At 42.5% G+C, this 19,229-nt stretch overlaps 1 protein-coding gene across 1 annotated transcript in view; it reads right to left on the reverse strand.

Annotated features, from left to right (window-relative positions):
* maml3 (mastermind-like transcriptional coactivator 3) overlaps nucleotides 1-19,229 on the reverse strand; it is a 261,744-nt gene that overhangs the window by 6,986 nt on the left and 235,529 nt on the right. Inside the window, exons 4-5 of the mRNA XM_071408226.1 lie at nucleotides 15,240-15,506; nucleotides 5,979-6,060 (exon numbers count right to left, since the gene is read on the reverse strand). Of these exons, the coding sequence (XP_071264327.1) occupies nucleotides 5,979-6,060; nucleotides 15,240-15,506 (349 nt within the window). The remainder of the gene's footprint in view (nucleotides 1-5,978; nucleotides 6,061-15,239; nucleotides 15,507-19,229) is intronic.

The following is a 19,229-nucleotide window of genomic DNA, read 5'->3' on the forward strand; positions in this document are numbered from 1 at the left end:
CAGGAGGAGAGGAGAGAGAGAGGACAGGAGGGGAGGAGAGAGAGAGGACAGGAGGGGAGGAGAGAGAGAGGACAGGAGGGGAGGAGAGAGAGAGGACAGGAGGGGAGGAGAGAGAGAGGACAGGAGGGGAGGAGAGAGAGAGGACAGGAGGAGAGGAGAGAGAGAGGACAGGAGGGGAGGAGAGAGAGAGGACAGGAGGAGAGGAGAGAGAGAGGACAGGAGGGGAGGAGAGAGAGAGGACAGGAGGGGAGGAGAGAGAGAGGACAGGAGGGGAGAGAGAGAGAGGACAGGAGGGAGGAGGGAGAGGAGAGAGAAGAGGACAGGAGGGGAGGAGAGAGAGGACAGGAGGGGAGGAGAGAGAGGACAGGAGGGGAGGAGAGAGAGAGGACAGGAGGGGAGGAGAGAAAAAGGACAGGAGGGGAGGAGAGAGGAGTGTGAAAGACCAATAGAGGGGTCACTGAGGGGCCACTGAGTTTTCTGTGATCAAGTTGTCCTTGATCACAGCAACAATTTAAACCTGCTCAATGGAAACCTGCATACGGACTCCTCTCTCTCTGTCTCCCTCTCTCTCTGTCTCCCCCTGTCCTCTGCTTCTCTCTAGTTAACCATCTGTCTGTCTCTCTCTGTCTCCCCCTCTCTCTGTCTCCCCCTGTCCTCTGCTTCTCTCTGTCTCCCCCTCTCCCTCTGTCTCCCCCTCTCTCTGTCTCCCCCTCTCTTCTGCTTCCCTCTAGTTAACCATGTCCTCCTTCTGTCAGACTATATTTAATAGCTGCAAATGCCTCTATATCTTCATCAACCTCTCGCTTCTAACTCCCCCTGTCTCTGTTTCTCTCTGTCACGCTCTCTCTTCGCCCCTCTCTGTCTCTCTTCCTTCCTCCCTCTCTCTCTCTCTTCCTTCCTCCCTCTCTGTCTCTCTTCGCCCCTCTCTGTCTCTCTTCCTTCCTCCCTCTCTGTCTCTCTTCCTTCCTCCCTCTCTGTCTCTCTTCCTTCCTCCCTCTCCCTCTCTCTCTCTCTCTCAGGGAGGAGAAGATAAGTCTCTCTCTGTCTCTCTTCCTTCCTCCCTCTCTCTCTATCTCTCTCTCTCTCTCTCTCTCTCAGGGAGGAGCAGATATTTCTCTCTCTGTCTCTCTTCCTTCCTCTCTATTTCCTCTCTCTCTCTCTCTCTGTCTCTCTTCCTTTCTCTCTCTCTCTCTCTCTCAGGGAGGAGCAGATCTGTCTCTCTCTACGACAGCGTCGCCGGAACTCTGGGGGATCCGGGACCGGTTGCCAAGGTAACAGGCAGAGACAGAATATTTTCCGGAGGAAATTACCAAAGAGGAGTAGCGGAACGATATGTCACGCCTACGACGGGGGGGAGAGGAGAGAATGAGACAGAGAGAGAGAGGGAGGGAAGGAGAGACAGAGAGAGAGAGCGAGGGAGAAAGAGAGAGAGAGAGCGAGGGAGAGAGAGAGAGAGAAAGAGAGAAAGAGAGGGAGAGAAAGAGAAAGAGAGGGAGAGGAGAGAGAGACAGAGAGAGAAAGGGAGGGAGGGAGAGACAGAGAGAGAGAGAGAGAGGGAGAGAGAGAGAGAGAGAGAGAGAGAGAGAGAGAGAGAGAGAGAGAGAGAGGGGGGAGATCAAATACGCAGAGGAGAATCTGATTGGTCAGAGATGACATCATCTTCAACAGTGGGTAGGGGGGGGGGGGTGTATATAATATGTTACCTTGATACTGGTTGACCTGTGGGTAGGGGGGGGGGTGTATATAATATGTTACCTTGATACTGGTTGACCTGTGGGTAGGGGGGGGGGGTGTATATAATATGTTACCTTGATACTGGTTGACCTGTGGGTAGGGGGGGGGGGTGTATATAATATGTTACCTTGATACTGGTTGACCTGTGGGTAGGGGGGGGGGTGTATATAATATGTTACCTTGATACTGGTTGACCTGTGGGTAGGGGGGGGGGGTGTATATAATATGTTACCTTGATACTGGTTGACCTGTGGGTAGGGGGGGGGGGGGGGGTGTATATAATATGTTACCTTGATACTGGTTGACCTGTGGGTGGGTGGGTGGGGGGGGGGGGGGGTGTATATAATATGTTACCTTGATACTGGTTGACCTGTGGGTAGGGGGGGGGGGGGGTGTATATAATATGTTACCTTGATACTGGTTGACCTGTGGGTAGGGGGGGGGGGGTGTATATAATATGTTACCTTGATACTGGTTGACCTGTGGGTAGGGGGGGGGGTGTATATAATATGTTACCTTGATACTGGTTGACCTGTGGGTAGGGGGGGGGGGGGTGTATATAATATGTTACCTTGATACTGGTTGACCTGTGGGTAGGGGGGGGGGGTGTATATAATATGTTACCTTGATACTGGTTGACCTGTGGTAGGGGGGGGGGGGTGTATATAATATGTTACCTTGATACTGGTTGACCTGTGGGTACGGGGGGGGGGTGTATATAATATGTTACCTTGATACTGGTTGACCTGTGGGTAGGGGGGGGGGGGGTGTATATAATATGTTACCTTGATACTGGTTGACCTGTGGGTAGGGGGGGGGGGGTGTATATAATATGTTACCTTGATACTGGTTGACCTGTGGGTAGGGGGGGGGGGTGTATATAATATGTTACCTTGATACTGGTTGACCTGTGGGTAGGGGGGGGGGTTTATATAATATGTTACCTTGATACTGGTTGACCTGTGGGTAGGGGGGGGGGGGTGTATATAATATGTTACCTTGATACTGGTTGACCTGTGGGTAGGGGGGGGGGGGGGGTTTATATAATATGTTACCTTGATACTGGTTGACCTGTGGGTAGGGGGGGGGGGGGTGTATAAATCAAATCAAATCAAATTTTATTAGTCACATACACATGGTTAGCAGATGTTAATGTGAGTGTAGCGAAATGCTTGTGCTTCTAGTTCCGACAATGCAGTAATAACCAACAAGTAATCTAACCTAACAATTCCACACTACTACCTTACACACACACACAAGTGTAAAGGGATAAAGAATATGTACATAAAGATATATGAATGAGTGGTGGTACAGAACGGCATAGGCAAGATGCAGTAGATGATATAGAGTACGGTATATACATATGAGATGAGTACTGTAGGGTATGTAAACATAAAGTGGCATAGTTTAAAGTGGCTAGTGGTACATGTATTACATAAAGATGGCAAGATGCAGTAGATGATATAGAGTACAGTATATACATATGAGATGGGTAATGTAGGGTATGTAAACATTATATTAAGTGGCATTGTTTAAAGTGGCTAGTGGTACATTTTTACATAATTTCCATCAATTCCCATTTTTAAAGTGGCTGGAGTTGAGTCAGTATGTTGGCAGCGGCCGCTAAATGTTAGTGGTGGCTGTTTAACAGTCTGATGGCCTTGAGATAGAAGCTGTTTTTCAGTCTCTCGGTCCCTGCTTTGATGCACCTGTACTGACCTCGCCTTCTGGATGATAGCGGGGTGAACAGGCAGTGGCTTGGGTGGTTGTTGTCCTTGATGATCTTTATGGCCTTCCTGTGACATCGGGTGGTGTAGGTGTCCTGGAGGGCAGGTAGTTTGCCCCCGGTGATGCGTTCTGCAGACCTCACTACCCTCTGGAGAGCCTTACGGTTGTGGGCGGAGCAGTTGCCGTACCAGGCGGTGATACAGCCCGACAGGATGCTCTCGATTGTGCATCTGTAGAAGTTTGTTAGTGCTTTTGGTGACAAGCCGAATTTCTTCAGCCTCCTGAGGTTGAAGAGGCGCTGCTGCGCCTTCTTCACGACGCTGTCTGTGTGGGTGGACCAATTCAGTTTGTCCGTGATGTGTACACCGAGGAACTTAAAACTTTCCACCTTCTCCACTACTGACCCGTCGATGTGGATAGGGGGGTGCTCCCTCTGCTGTATCCTGAAGTCCACAATCATCTCCTTTGTTTTGTTGACGTTGAGTGTGAGGTTATTTTCCTGACACCACACTCCGAGGGCCCTCACCTCCTCCCTGTAGGCCGTCTCGTCGTTGTTGGTAATCAAGCCTACCACTGTAGTGTCATCCGCAAACTTGATGATTGAGTTGGAGGCGTGCATGGCCACGCAGTCGTGGGTGAACAGGGAGTACAGGAGAGGGCTCAGAACGCACCCTTGTGGGGCCCCAGTGTTGAGGATCAGCGGGGTGGAGATGTTGTTACCTACCCTCACCACCTGGGGGCGGCCCGTCAGGAAGTCCAGGACCCAGCTGCACAGGGCGGGGTCGAGACCCAGGGTCTCGAGCTTGATGACGAGTTTGGAGGGTACTATGGTGTTAAATGCTGAGCTGTAATCGATGAACAGCATTCTCACATGGGTATTCCTCTTGTCCAGATGGGTTAGGGCAGTGTGCAGTGTGGTTGCGATTGCGTCGTCTGTGGACCTATTGGGTCGGTAAGCAAATTGGAGTGGGTCTAGGGTGTCCGGTAGGGTGGAGGTGATATGGTCCTTGACTAGTCTCTCAAAGCACTTCATGATGACGGAAGTGAGTGCTACGGGGCGGTAGTCGTTTAGCTCAGTTACCTTAGCTTTCTTGGGAACAGGAACAATGGTGGCCCTCTTGAAGCATGTGGGAACAGCAGACTGGGATAAGGATTGATTGAATATGTCCGTAAACACACCAGCCAACTGGTCTGCGCATGCTCTGAGGACGCGGCTGGGAATGCCGTCTGGGCCTGCAGCCTTGCGAGGGTTAACACGTTTAAATGTTTTACTCACCTCGGCTGCAGTGAAGGAGAGCCCGCAGGTTTTGGTAGGGGGCCGTGTCAGTGGCACTGTATTGTCCTCAAAGCGGGCAAAAAAGTTGTTTAGCCTGTCTGGGAGCAAGACATCCTGGTCCGCGACGGGGCTGGTTTTCTTTTTGTAATCCGTGATTGACTGTAGACCCTGCCACATACCTCTTGTGTCTGAGCTGTTGAATTGCGACTCGATTTTGTCTCTGTACTGGGACTTAGCCTGTTTGATTGCCTTGCGGAGAGAATAGCTACACTGTTTGTATTCGGTCATGCTTCCGGTCACCTTGCCCTGGTTAAAAGCAGTGGTTCGCGCTTTCAGTTTCACGCGAATGCTGCCGTCAATCCACGGTTTCTGGTTTGGGAATGTTTTAATCGTTGCTGTGGGTACGACATCGTCAATGCACTTCCTAATGAACTCGCTCACCGAATCAGCATATTCGTCAATATTGTTGTTGGACGCAATGCGGAACATATTCCAATCCGCGTGATCGAAGCAGTCTTGAAGCGTGGAATCAGATTGGTAACATAATATGTTACCTTGATACTGGTTGACCTGTGGGTAGGGGGGGGGGGTGTATATAATATGTTACCTTGATACTGGTTGACCTGTGGGTGGGGGGGGGGGGTGTATATAATATGTTACCTTGATACTGGTTGACCTGTGGGTAGGGGGGGGGGGGGGGTGTATATAATATGTTACCTTGATACTGGTTGACCTGTGGGTAGGGGGGTGTATATAATATGTTACCTTGATACTGGTTGACCTGTGGGTAGGGGGTATATAATATGTTATCTTGATACTGGTTGACCTGTGGGTAGGGGGGGGGGGTATATAATATGTTACCTTGATACTGGTTGACCTGTGGGTAGGGGGGGGGGGGGTGTATATAATATGTTACCTTGATACTGGTTGACCTGTGGGTAGGGGGGGGGGGGGTGTATATAATATGTTACCTTGATACTGGTTGACCTGTGGGTAGGGGGGGGGGGGTATATAATATGTTACCTTGATACTGGTTGACCTGTGGGTAGGGGGGGGGGGGGGGGGTATATAATATGTTACCTTGATACTGGTTGACCTGTGGGTAGGGGGGGGGGGGGGTGTATATAATATGTTACCTTGATACTGGTTGACCTGTGGGTAGGGGGGGGGGGTGTATATAATATGTTACCTTGATACTGGTTGACCTGTGGGTAGGGGGGGGGGGTATATAATATGTTACCTTGATACTGGTTGACCTGTGGGTAGGGGTTTCTCTGACCCTGGACCATCTGTCTGGGGAGATGCTGCTGCTGCTGCTGGAGCTACACAAACGACCACAGAAGAAGAACAGACAACCACATCACTTCCTGTACAATGGCATCACTTCCTGTTCCATGAAATTATTTCCCGCTGTCCCACTGGAAAGGTAAAACAAAGGCCAATTCAATCAATCTGCAGCCAAAAAGTAAAGGCTACAGTCACCTGGGACGACCACGAAACAGCAACAGTACATTATGACTGACAATATGCAGAGCCTTTTTTTCCACCATAATTTGCAAATAAATTCATAAAAAATCCTACAATGTGACTTTCAGGATTTTTTTTCTCATTTTGTCTGTCATAGTTGAAGTGTACCTATGATGAAAATTACAGGCCCCTCTCATCTTTTTAAGTGGGAGAACTTGCACAATTGGTGGCTGACTAAATACTTTTTTGCCTCACTGTATAACTATAGTCTGTAGTGTTAATAATCAGTATATATATATAACTATAGTCTGTAGTGTTAATAATCAGTATATATATCTATAGTCTGTAGTGTTAATAATCAGTGTATATATATATCTATAGTCTGTAGGGTTAATAATCAGTATATATATATATCTATAGTCTGTAGGGTTAATAATCAGTATATATATATAACTATAGTCTGTAGGGTTAATAATCAGTGTATATATAGTCTGTAGGGTTAATAATCAGTATATATATAGTCTGTAGGGTTAATAATCAGTATATATATATATCTATAGTCTGTAGGGTTAATAATCAGTATATATATATATAGTCTGTAGGGTTAGTAATCAGTATATATCTAGTCTGTAGGGTTAATAATCAGTATATATATATATCTATAGTCTGGCAGGTTAATAATCAGTATATATATATATAACTATAGTCTGTAGTGTTAATAATCAGTATATATATAACTATAGTCTGTAGTGTTAATAATCAGTATATATATATCTATAGCCTGTAGGGTTAATAATCAGTATATAACTATAGTCTGTAGTGTTAATAATCAGTATATATCTATAGTCTGTAGTGTTAATAATCAGTATATATCTATAGTCTGTAGTGTTAATAATCAGTATATATCTATAGTCTGTAGTGTTAATAATCAGTATATATCTATAGTCTGTAGTGTTAATAATCAGTATATATCTATAGTCTGTAGTGTTAATAATCAGTATATATCTATAGTCTGTAGTGTTAATAATCAGTATATATCTATAGTCTGTAGTGTTAATAATCAGTATATATCTATAGTCTGTAGTGTTAATAATCAGTATATATCTATGGTCTGTAGTGTTAATAATCAGTATATATCTATAGTCTGTAGTGTTAATAATCAGTATATATCTATAGTCTGTAGGGTTAATAATCAGTATATATCTATAGTCTGTAGTGTTAATAATCAGTATATATATATCTATAGTCTGTAGTGTTAATAATCAGTATATATCTATAGTCTGTAGGGTTAATAATCAGTATATATCTACAGTCTGTAGTGTTAATAATCAGTATATATATATAGTCTGTAGGGTTAGTAATCAGTATATATCTATAGTCTGTAGGGTTAATAATCAGTATATATATATAGTCTGTAGGGTTAGTAATCAGTATATATCTATAGTCTGTAGGGTTAATAATCAGTATATATATATAGTCTGTAGGGTTAGTAATCAGTATATATCTATAGTCTGTAGGGTTAATAATCAGTATATATATATAGTCTGTAGGGTTAATAATCAGTATATATCTATAGTCTGTAGGGTTAATAATCAGTATATATATATATAGTCTGTAGGGTTAGTAATCAGTATATATCTATAGTCTGTAGGGTTAATAATCAGTATATATCTATATTCTGTAGGGTTAATAATCAGTATATATATATATATATAGTCTGTAGGGTTAATAATCAGTATATATCTATAGTCTGTAGGGTTAGTAATCAGTATATATATATATATATATATATAGTCTGTAGGGTTAATAAACAGTATATAACTATAGTCTGTAGGGTTATTAATCAGTATATATATATCTATAGTCTGTAGGGTTAATAATCAGTATATATATATATATATATCTATAGTCTGTAGGGTTAATAATCAGTATATATAACTATAGTCTGTAGGGTTAAAATTCAGTATATATCTATAGTATGTAGGGTTAATAATCAGTATATATATACAGTGGGGAGAACAAGTATTTGATACACTGCCAATTTTGCAGGTTTTCCTACTTACAAAACATGTAGAGGTCTGTAATTTTTATCATAGGTACACTTCAACTGTGAGAGACGGAATCTAAAACAAAAATCCAGAAAATCACATTGTATGATTTTTAAGTAATTAATTTGCATTTTATTGCATGACATAAGTATTTGATCACCTACCAACCAGTAAGAATTCCGGCTCTCACAGACCTGTTAGTTTTTCTTTAAGAAGCCCTCCTGTTCTCCACTCATTACCTGTATTAACTGCACCTGTTTGAACTCGTTACCTGTATAAAAGACACCTGTCCACACACTCAATCAAACAGACTCCAACCTCTCCACAATGGCCAAGACCAGAGAGCTGTGTAAGGACATCAGGGATAAAATTGTAGACCTGCACAAGGCTGGGATGGGCTACAGGACAATAGGCAAGCAGCTTGGTGAGAAGGCAACAACTGTTGGCGCAATTATTAGAAAATGGAAGAAGTTCAAGATGACGGTCAATCACCCTCGGTCTGGGGCTCCATGCAAGATCTCACCTCGTGGGGCATCAATGATCATGAGGAAGGTGATGGATTAGCCCAGAACTACACGGCAGGACCTGGTCAATGACCTGAACAGAGCTGGGACCACAGTCTCAAAGTAAACCATTAGTAACACACTACGCCGTCATAGATTAAAATCCTGCAGTGCACGCAAGGTCCCCCTGCTCAAGCCAGCGCATGTCCAGGCCCGTCTGAAACTTGCCAATGACCATCTGGATGATCCAGAGGAGGAATGGGAGAAGGTCATGTGGTCTGATGAGACAAAAATAGAGCTTTTTGGTCTAAACTCCACTCGCCGTGTTTGGAGGAAGAAGAAGGATGAGTACAACCCCAAGAACACCATCCCAACCGTGAAGCCTGGACGTGGAAACATCATTCTTTGGGGATGCTTTTCTGCAAAGGGGACAGGACGACTGCACCGTATTGAGGGGAGGATGGATGGGGCCATGTATCGCGAGATCTTGGCCAACAACCTCCTTCCCTCAGTAAAAGCATTGAAGATGGGTCGTGGCTGGGTCTTCCAGCATGACAACAACCCGAAACACACAGCCAGGGCAACTAAGGAGTGGCTCCGTAAGAAGCATCTCAAGGTCCTGGAGTGGCCTAGCCAGTCTCCAGACCTGAACCCAATAGAAAATCTTTGGAGGGAGCTGAAAGTCCGTATTGCTCAGCGACAGCCCCGAAACCTGAAGGATCTGGAGAAGATCTGTATGGAGGAGTGGGACAAAATCCCTGCTGCAGTGTGTGCAAACCTGGTCAAGAACTACAGGAAACGTATGATCTCTGTAATTGCAAACAAAGGCTTCTGTACCAAATATTAAGTTCTGCTTTTCGGATGTATCAAATACTTATGTCATGCAATAAAATGCAATTTTATTACTTAAAAATCATACAATGTGATTTTCTGGATTTTTGTTTTAGATTCCGTCTCTCACAGTTGAAGTGTACCTATGATAAAAATTACAGACCTCTACATGTTTTGTAAGTAGGAAAACCTGCAAAATTGGCAGTGTATCAAATACTTGTTCTCCCCACTGTATATATAGTCTGTAGGGTTAATAATCAGTATATATATATATATAGTCTTTAGGGTTAATAATCAGTATATAACTATAGTCTGTAGGGTTAATAATCTGTATATATATATCTATAGTCTGTAGGGTTAATAATCAGTATATATATATATATATATATATATATATATATATATATATAGTCTGTAGGGTTAATAATCAGTATATATCTATAGTCTGTAGGGTTAATAATCAGTATATATAACTATAGTCTGTAGGGTTAATAATCAGTATATATCTATAGTCTGTAGGGTTAATAATCAGTATATATATAGTCTGTAGGGTTAATAATCAGTATATATATAGTCTGTAGGGTTAATAATCAGTATATATCTATAGTCTGTAGTGTTAATAATCAGTATATATATATAGTCTGTAGTGTTAGTAATCAGTATATATATAGTCTGTAGGGTTAATAATCAGTATATATATATATAGTCTGTAGGGTTAATAATCAGTATATATATATATATCTATAGTCTGTAGGGTTAATAATCAGTATATATATATATCTATAGTCTGTAGGGTTAATAATCAGTATATATATATATATATATATATATATCTATAGTCTGTAGGGTTAATAATCAGTATATATATATATCTATAGTCTGTAGGGTTAATAATCAGTATATATATATATATAGTCTGTAGGGTTAATAATCAGTATATATATATATATATCTATAGTCTGTAGGGTTAATAATCAGTATATATATATATAGTCTGTAGGGTTAATAATCAGTATATATATATATAGTCTGTAGGGTTAATAATCAGTATATATATATATATAGTCTGTAGGGTTAATAATCAGTATATATATATAGTCTGTAGGGTTAATAATCAGTATATATATATATATCTATAGTCTGTAGGGTTAGTAATCAGTATATATCTAGTCTGTAGGGTTAATAATCAGTATATACAGTGGGGAGAACAAGTATTTGATACACTGCCGATTTTGCAGGTTTTCCTACTTACAAAGCATGTAGAGGTCTGTAATTTTTATCATAGGTACACTTCAACTGTGAGAGACGGAATCTAAAACAAAAATCCAGAAAATCACATTGTATGATTTTTAAGTAATTAATTAGCATTTTATTGCATGACATAAGTATTTGATCACCTACCAACCAGTAAGAATTCTGGCTCTCACAGACCTGTTAGTTTTTCTTTAAGAAGCCCTCCTGTTCTCCACTCATTACCTGTATTAACTGCACCTGTTTGAACTCGTTACCTGTATAAAAGACACCTGTCCACACACTCAATCAAACAGACTCCAACCTCTCCATGGCCAAGACCAGAGAGCTGTGTAAGGACATCAGGGATACAATTGTAGACCTGCACAAGGCTGGGATGGGCTACAGGACAATAGGCAAGCAGCTTGGTAAGAAGGCAACAACTGTTGGCGCAATTATTAGAAAATGGAAGAAGTTCAAGATGACGGTCAATCACCCTCGGTCTGGGGCTCCATGCAGGATCTCACCTCGTGGGGCATCAATGATCATGAGGAAGGTGAGGGATCAGCCCAGAACTACACGGCAGGACCTGGTCAATGACCTGAAGAGAGCTGGGACCACAGTCTCAAAGAAAACCATTAGTAACACACTACTCCGTCATGGATTAAAATCCTGCAGCGCACGCAAGGTCCCCCTGCTCAAGCCAGCGCATGTCCAGGCCCGTCTGAAGTTTGCCAATGACCATCTGGATGATCCAGAGGAGGAATGGGAGAAGGTCATGTGGTCTGATGAGACAAAAATAGAGCTTTTTGGTCTAAACTCCACTCGCCGTGTTTGGAGGAAGAAGAAGGATGAGTACAACCCCAAGAACACCATCCCAACCGTGAAGCATGGAGGTGGAAACATCATTCTTTGGGGATGCTTTTCTGCAAAGGGGACAGGACGACTGCACCGTATTGAGGGGAGGATGGATGGGGCCATGTATCGCGAGATCTTGGCCAACAACCTCCTTCCCTCAGTAAGAGCATTGAAGATGGGTCGTGGCTGGGTCTTCCAGCATGACAACGACCCGAAACACACAGCCAGGGCAACTAAGGAGTGGCTCCTTAAGAAGCATCTCAAGGTCCTGGAGTGGCCTAGCCAGTCTCCAGACCTGAACCCAATAGAAAATACTTGAAGGGAGCTGAAAGTCCGTATTGCCCAGCAACAGCCCCGAAACCTGAAGGATCTGGAGAAGGTCTGTATGGAGGAGTGGGCCAAAATCCCTGCTGCAGTGTGTGCAAACCTGGTCAAGAACTACAGGAAACGTATGATCTCTGTAATTGCAAACAAAGGTTTCTGTACCAAATATTAAGTTCTGCTTTTCTGATGTATCAAATACTTATGTCATGCAATAAAATGCAAATTAATTACTTAAAAATCATACAATGTGATTTTCTGGATTTTTGTTTTAGATTCCGTCTCTCACAGTTGAAGTGTACCTATGATAAAAATTACAGACCTCTAAATGCTTTGTAAGTAGGAAAACCTGCCAAATCGGCAGTGTATCAAATACTTGTTCTCCCCACTGTATATCTATAGTCTGTCAGGTTAATAATCAGTATATATCTATAGTCTGTAGGGTTAATAATCAGTATATATAACTATAGTATGTAGTGTTAATAATCAGTATATATCTATAGTCTGTAGTGTTAATAATCAGTATATATAACTATAGTCTGTAGTGTTAATAATCAGTATATATCTATAGTCTGTAGTGTTAATAATCAGTATATATATATAGTCTGTAGGGTTAATAATCAGTATATATCTATAGTCTGTAGTGTTAATAATCAGTATATATATATAGTCTGTAGTGTTAGTAATCAGTATATATATATATAGTCTGTAGGGTTAGTAATCAGTATATATATATAGTCTGTAGGGTTAATAATCAGTATATATATATAGTCTGTAGGGTTAATAATCAGTATATATATATATCTATAGTCTGTAGGGTTAATAATCAGTATATATATATAGTCTGTAGGGTTAATAATCAGTATATATATATATATATAGTCTGTAGGGTTAATAATCAGTATATATATATATATATCTATAGTTTGTAGGGTTAATAATCAGTATATATATATATATATATCTAGTCTGTAGGGTTAATAATCAGTATATATATATATCTATAGTCTGTAGGGTTAGTAATCAGTATATATATATATCTATAGTCTGTAGGGTTAGTAATCAGTATATATCTAGTCTGTAGGGTTAATAATCAGTATATATATCTATAGTCTGTAGGGTTAATAATCAGTATATATATATATATATCTATAGTCTGTAGGGTTAATAATCAGTATATATATATAGTCTGTAGGGTTAATAATCAGTATATATATATATATATAGTCTGTAGGGTTAATAATCAGTATATATATATATATATATCTATAGTCTGTAGGGTTAATAATCAGTATATATATATATATATCTAGTCTGTAGGGTTAATAATCAGTATATATATATATCTATAGTCTGTAGGGTTAGTAATCAGTATATATATATATCTATAGTCTGTAGGGTTAGTAATCAGTATATATCTAGTCTGTAGGGTTAATAATCAGTATATATATCTATAGTCTGTAGGGTTAATAATCAGTATATATATATATAGTCTGTAGGGTTAATAATCAGTATATATCTATAGTCTGTAGGGTTAATAATCAGTATATATATATATAGTCTGTAGGGTTAATAATCAGTATATATATATATATATATAGTCTGTAGGGTTAATAATCAGTATATATATATATCTATAGTCTGTAGGGTTAGTAATCAGTATATATCTAGTCTGTAGGGTTAATAATCAGTATATATATCTATAGTCTGTAGGGTTAATAATCAGTATATATATATATAGTCTGTAGGGTTAATAATCAGTATATATATATATATATAGTCTGTAGGGTTAGTAATCAGTATATATATATAGTCTGTAGGGTTAATAATCAGTATATATATATATCTATAGTCTGTAGGGTTAATAATCAGTATATATATCTATAGTCTGTAGGGTTAGTAATCAGTATATATATATAGTCTGTCAGGTTAGTAATCAGTATATATATATAGTCTGTAGGGTTAATAATCAGTATATATATCTATAACTATAGTCTGTAGGGTTAATAATCAGTATATATATATATCTATAGTCTGTAGGTTAATAATCAGTATATATCTATAGTCTGTAGGGTTAATAATCAGTATATATCTATAGTCTGTAGGGTTAATAATCAGTATGTATCTATAGTCTGTAGTGTTAATAATCAGTATATATCTATAGTCTGTAGGGTTAATAATCAGTATATATCTATAGTCTGTAGGGTTAATAATCAGTATATATCTATAGTCTGTAGGGTTAATAATCAGTATATATCTATAGTCTGTAGTGTTAATATGTAATATAATGCAGTATGTTCATTTAGAACACAGCAGGTGAGAACATCAGGAGACAGTAACGTTCCTGGACTGCAGTATGTTTGTTGTGTTGTGCCAATTACAATCTGCTTGCTGTGTGTGTGTGTGTGTGTGTGTGTGTGTGTGTGTGTGTGTGTGTGTGTGTGTGTGTGTGTGTGTGTGTGTGTGTGTGTGTGTGTGTGTGTGTGTGTGTGTTGACCGAGGGAGAACAGTTCAACACCAGGTTAACCACAGAGAGAAAAATCAAAGTAGAAGACTAAATTATCACAGCAGGTGTTGTGTACACACACACACACACACACACACACACACACACACACACACACACACACACACACTATCTGAGGACATCAAAGGAATCCTAAAGCATCAGGAGGGGGTTAGTGTAGAGGGGGGATGTTAGTAAACGCGAGAGCTGATTATAAATGTGTGTGTGTGTGACGGTGTGTGTGTGACGGTGTGTGTGTGACTGTGTGTGTGTGACGGTGTGTGTGTGACTGTGTGTGTGTGACGGTGTGTGTGTGACTGTGTGTGTGTGACGGTGTGTGTGTGACTGTGTGTGTGTGACGGTGTGTGTGTGACTGTGTGTGTGTGACGGTGTGTGTAAATGGCAGATGAAGAGCAGACACTTTGGTGTTTAATTTGCAACACTGACAAACGGGGGAGAGAGAGACTGTAATCATGTCCCCACATCCACCTGCTCCTCCTCTCTGTTCTGTCCCTTCCCCTCCCTCCTCCCTCCCTTCCCCTCCCTCCTCTCTGTTCTGTCCCTTACCCTCCCTCCTCCCTCCCTCCTCTCTGTTCTGTCTCCTCCCTCCCTCCTCTCTGTTCCCTCCCTCTCTCCTCCCTCCCTCCTCTCTGTTCTGTTCCTCCTCCCTCCTCTCTGTTCTGTCCCTCCCTCCCTCCCTCCTCTCTGTTCTGTCCCTCCTCCCTCCCTCCTCTCACCTGTTCAGCCAGTAATAGCTGTTGTTGCTGCTGTCTCTGTTCTCTCAGTAGCTGTTGTTTCTGTTGTTCCATCATGTGGAGCTGAACTCTCTTCTCCTGCTCCATCACCATCATCTGTTTCATCATGGCCGCCTGCTGCTGGTTGCCCAGGTAACCGGGAGGGGCCCCTGCGCCCTGATTGGGCCCCGCGCCCGAGGCCACACCCCCGGTAGGGTGAGAGGGAGGGACGGCACCGGGCTGCCGCGACATTCCCACAACACCTTGTTCCTAAAGAGAGAGAGAGGGGGAGGGAGATCAGTGAGTTTTTATTGGTGGGATGATCAATCAATCAGCTGACCAATCAACCAATCAAACGAGTAAACGCTTGTGTGGCGCTTTTCACTGAGAACTCAACTGAAGACAGAAGTAACCAGCGACCTTAAAACCTACAATACAATACAATTAATTATCCCAGGAACCCTGTGTTAAGGATTATCCCAGGAACCCTGTGTAAAGGATTATCTCAGGAACCCTGTGTAAAGGATTATCCCAGGAACCCTGTGTAAAGGATTATCTCAGGAACCCTGTGTAAAGGATTATCCCAGGAACCCTGTGTAAAGGATTATCTCAGGAACCCTGTGTAAAGGATTATCCCAGGAACCCTGTGTAAAGGATTACCTCAGGAACCCTGTGTAAAGGATTATCCCAGGATAATTATCTCAGGAACCCTGTGTAAAGGATTATCCCAGGATAATTATCCCAGGAACCCTGTGTAAAGGATTATCCCAGGAACCCAGTGTAAAGGATTATCCCAGGATAATTATCTCAGGAACCCAGTGTAAAGGATTATCCCAGGAACCCCGTGTAAAGGATTATCCCAGGAACCCCGTGTAAAGGATTATCCCAGGAACCCCGTGTAAAGGATTATCCCAGGATAATTATCTCAGGAACCCAGTGTAAAGGATTATCCCAGGAACCCCGTGTAAAGGATTATCACAGGAACCCTGTTTAAAGGATTATCACAGGAACCCCGTGTAAAGGATTATCACAGGAACCCTGTTTAAAGGATTATCACAGGAACCCTGTTTAAAGGATTATCACAGGAACCCCGTGTAAAGGATTATCACAGGAACCCTGTGTAAAGGATTATCACAGGAACCCTGTGTAAAGGATTATCACAGGAACCCTGTGTAAAGGATTATCTCAGGAACCCTGTGTAAAGGATTATCTCAGGAACCCTGTGTAAAGGATTATCTCAGGAACCCTGTGTAAAGGATTATCCCAGGAACCCTGTGTAAAGGATTATCTCAGGAACCCCGTGTAAACAGACACAGCAGGATACACTATATATACAGCAGTGTGTGGACACCCCTTCAAATTAGCGGATTCGGCTATTTCAGCCACACCAGTTGCTGACAGGTGTATAAAATTGAGCACACAGCCATGCAATCTCCATAGACAAACATTGGTAGTAGAATGGCCTTACTGATGAGCTCAGTGACTTTCAACGTGGCACCGTCATAGGATGCCACCTTTCCAACAAGTCAGTTCGTCAAATTTCTGCCCTGCTGGAGCTGCCCCGGTCAACTGTAAGTGCTGTTATTGGGAAGTGGAAACGTCTAGGAGCAACACCAGCTCAACCGTGAAGTGGAAGACCACACAGCTCACAGAACGGGACCGCCGAGTGCTGAAGCAAGTAAGAATCGTCTGTCCTCGATTTCAACACTCACTACAAAGTTACAAACTGCCTCTGGAAGCAACTTCAGCACAATAACTGTTTTGTCGGGAGCTTCACAAAATGGGTTTCCACGGCCGAGCAGCCAGACCACCGTGCACAAGGCCAAGCGTCAGCTGGAGGGGTGTAAAGCTCACCGCCATTGGACTCTGGAGCTGTGGAAACATGTATCTGGGAGTCTGATGGATGAATATGGGTTTGGCGGATGCCAGGAGAACACTACCTGCCCCAATCCATAGTGTCAACTGTAAAGTTTGGTGGAGGAGGAATAATGGTCCGTTTTTCATGGTTTGGGCTAGTCCCCTTAGTTCCAGTGAAGGGAAATCTTAACGCTACGGCATACAATAACATTCTAGAGGAATCTGTTCTTCCAACTTTGTGGCAACAGTTTGGGAAAGGCCCTTTCCAGTTTCAGCATGATAATGCCCCCGTGCACAAAGCGAGATCCATACAGAAATGGTTTGTCGAGATCGGTGTGGAAGAACTTGACTGGCCTGCACAGAGCCCTGACCTCAACCCCATCGAACACCTTTGGGATGAATTGGAACGCCAACTGCGAGCCAGGACTAATTGCCCAACATCAGTACCCGACCTCACTAATGCTCTTGTGGCTGAATGGAAGCAAGTCCCTGCAGCAATGTTCCAACATCTAGTGGAAAGCCTTCCCAGAAGAGTGGAGGCTGTTATAGCAGCAATGTTCCAACATCTAGTGGGAAGCCTTCCCAGAAGAGTGGAGGCTGTTATAGCAGCAATGTTCCAACATCTAGTGGGAAGCCTTCCCAGAAGAGTGGAGGCTGTTATAGCAGCAAAGGGGGACCAACTCCATATTAATGGCCAGTATTTTGGACTGTGATGTTCAACGAGCAGGTGTCCACATACTTGTAGTGTATTTTCATTCAGACTAAACACCGCAGTTTTAAAGATTCTTCCTAGCTAACCCCTCACTCTCATCCCCTCCCAGTGCAGTATGGGTAGTCCTAGCCCACCCTGAGTCCTCTCATCCCCTCCCAGTGCAGTATGGGTAGTCCTAGCCCACCCTGAGTCCTCTCATCCCCTCCCAGTGCAGTATGGGTAGTCCTAGCCCACCCTGAGTCCTCTCATCCCCTCCCAGTGCAGTATGGGTAGTCCTAGCCCATCCTGAGTCCTCTCATCCCCTCCCAGTGCAGTATGGGTAGTCCGCTGTGCATACATTACACCCTCATTAGCATATAAAGAGCAACTTCCTCCACTTAGCCGCATGCTAATCTGTAAAAGGATGAAACAGCACTCTAGAACACCATTACAGCCCCAACCGACCAATTAGACGAGCCCGCTCAGGAATCTATTAAAGGTTCATTCAGTACATTGTTTGGGATAACAACACCCATCATTTACCACTGCTTGGTGTCGACAACGGACTAGAATGAATGAATGGTGTTTTATTTTGTTCACTGTTGTTTTAGGGAAGGTTGGCTACATATTGTCCAACGTGTCAGTTAGAGGACAGAGAGCTACAATTGTCCAACGTGTCAGTTAGAGGACAGACAGACAGACAGACAGACAGACAGAGACAGAGACAGAGACAGAGACAGAGAGAGAGAGAGAGAGAGAGAGAGAGAGAGAGAGAGACAGACAGACAGACAGACAGACAGACAGACAGACAGAACCGGACAATAACCTGACACCCTCAGGACAGAGGGGGACAAACACCTGCCTGGAGGTGACAGCATTCCCTCCCCCATATGCCCCGCTAGGCACAACTATGGCAACATAACGAATAAAAACGGGTCACAACTCCCGCAGCTCTGTCGCACGCTAGGTATGTACATAGTCAATGGTAGGCTTCGAGGGGACTCCTATGGTAGGTTCACCTATAGCTCATCTCTTGGCAGTAGTACTGTAGACTACTTTATTACTGACCTCAACCCAGAGTCTCTCAGAGCGTTCACAGTCAGCCCACTGACACCCCTATCAGACCACAGCAAAATCACAGTCTACTTGAACAGAGCAATACTCAATCATGAGGCATCAAAGCCAAAGGAACTGAGTAACATTAAGAAATGCTATAGATGGAAGGAATGCAGTTTGGAAACCTACCAAAAAACAATTAGGCAACAACAAATCCAATCCCTTTTAGACAATTTCCTGGGTAAAACGTTCTACTGTAATAGTGAAGGTGTAAACTTAACATAAACTCTTTAACATCATCCTCAGCTCTGGCATCTTCCCCAATATTTGGAACCAAGGACTGATCACCCCAATCCACAAAAGTGGAGACAAATTTGACCCCAATAACT

Source organism: Salvelinus alpinus, chromosome 6 (genome assembly GCF_045679555.1).
Source record: "Salvelinus alpinus chromosome 6, SLU_Salpinus.1, whole genome shotgun sequence".
Taxonomy (NCBI): domain Eukaryota; kingdom Metazoa; phylum Chordata; class Actinopteri; order Salmoniformes; family Salmonidae; genus Salvelinus; species Salvelinus alpinus.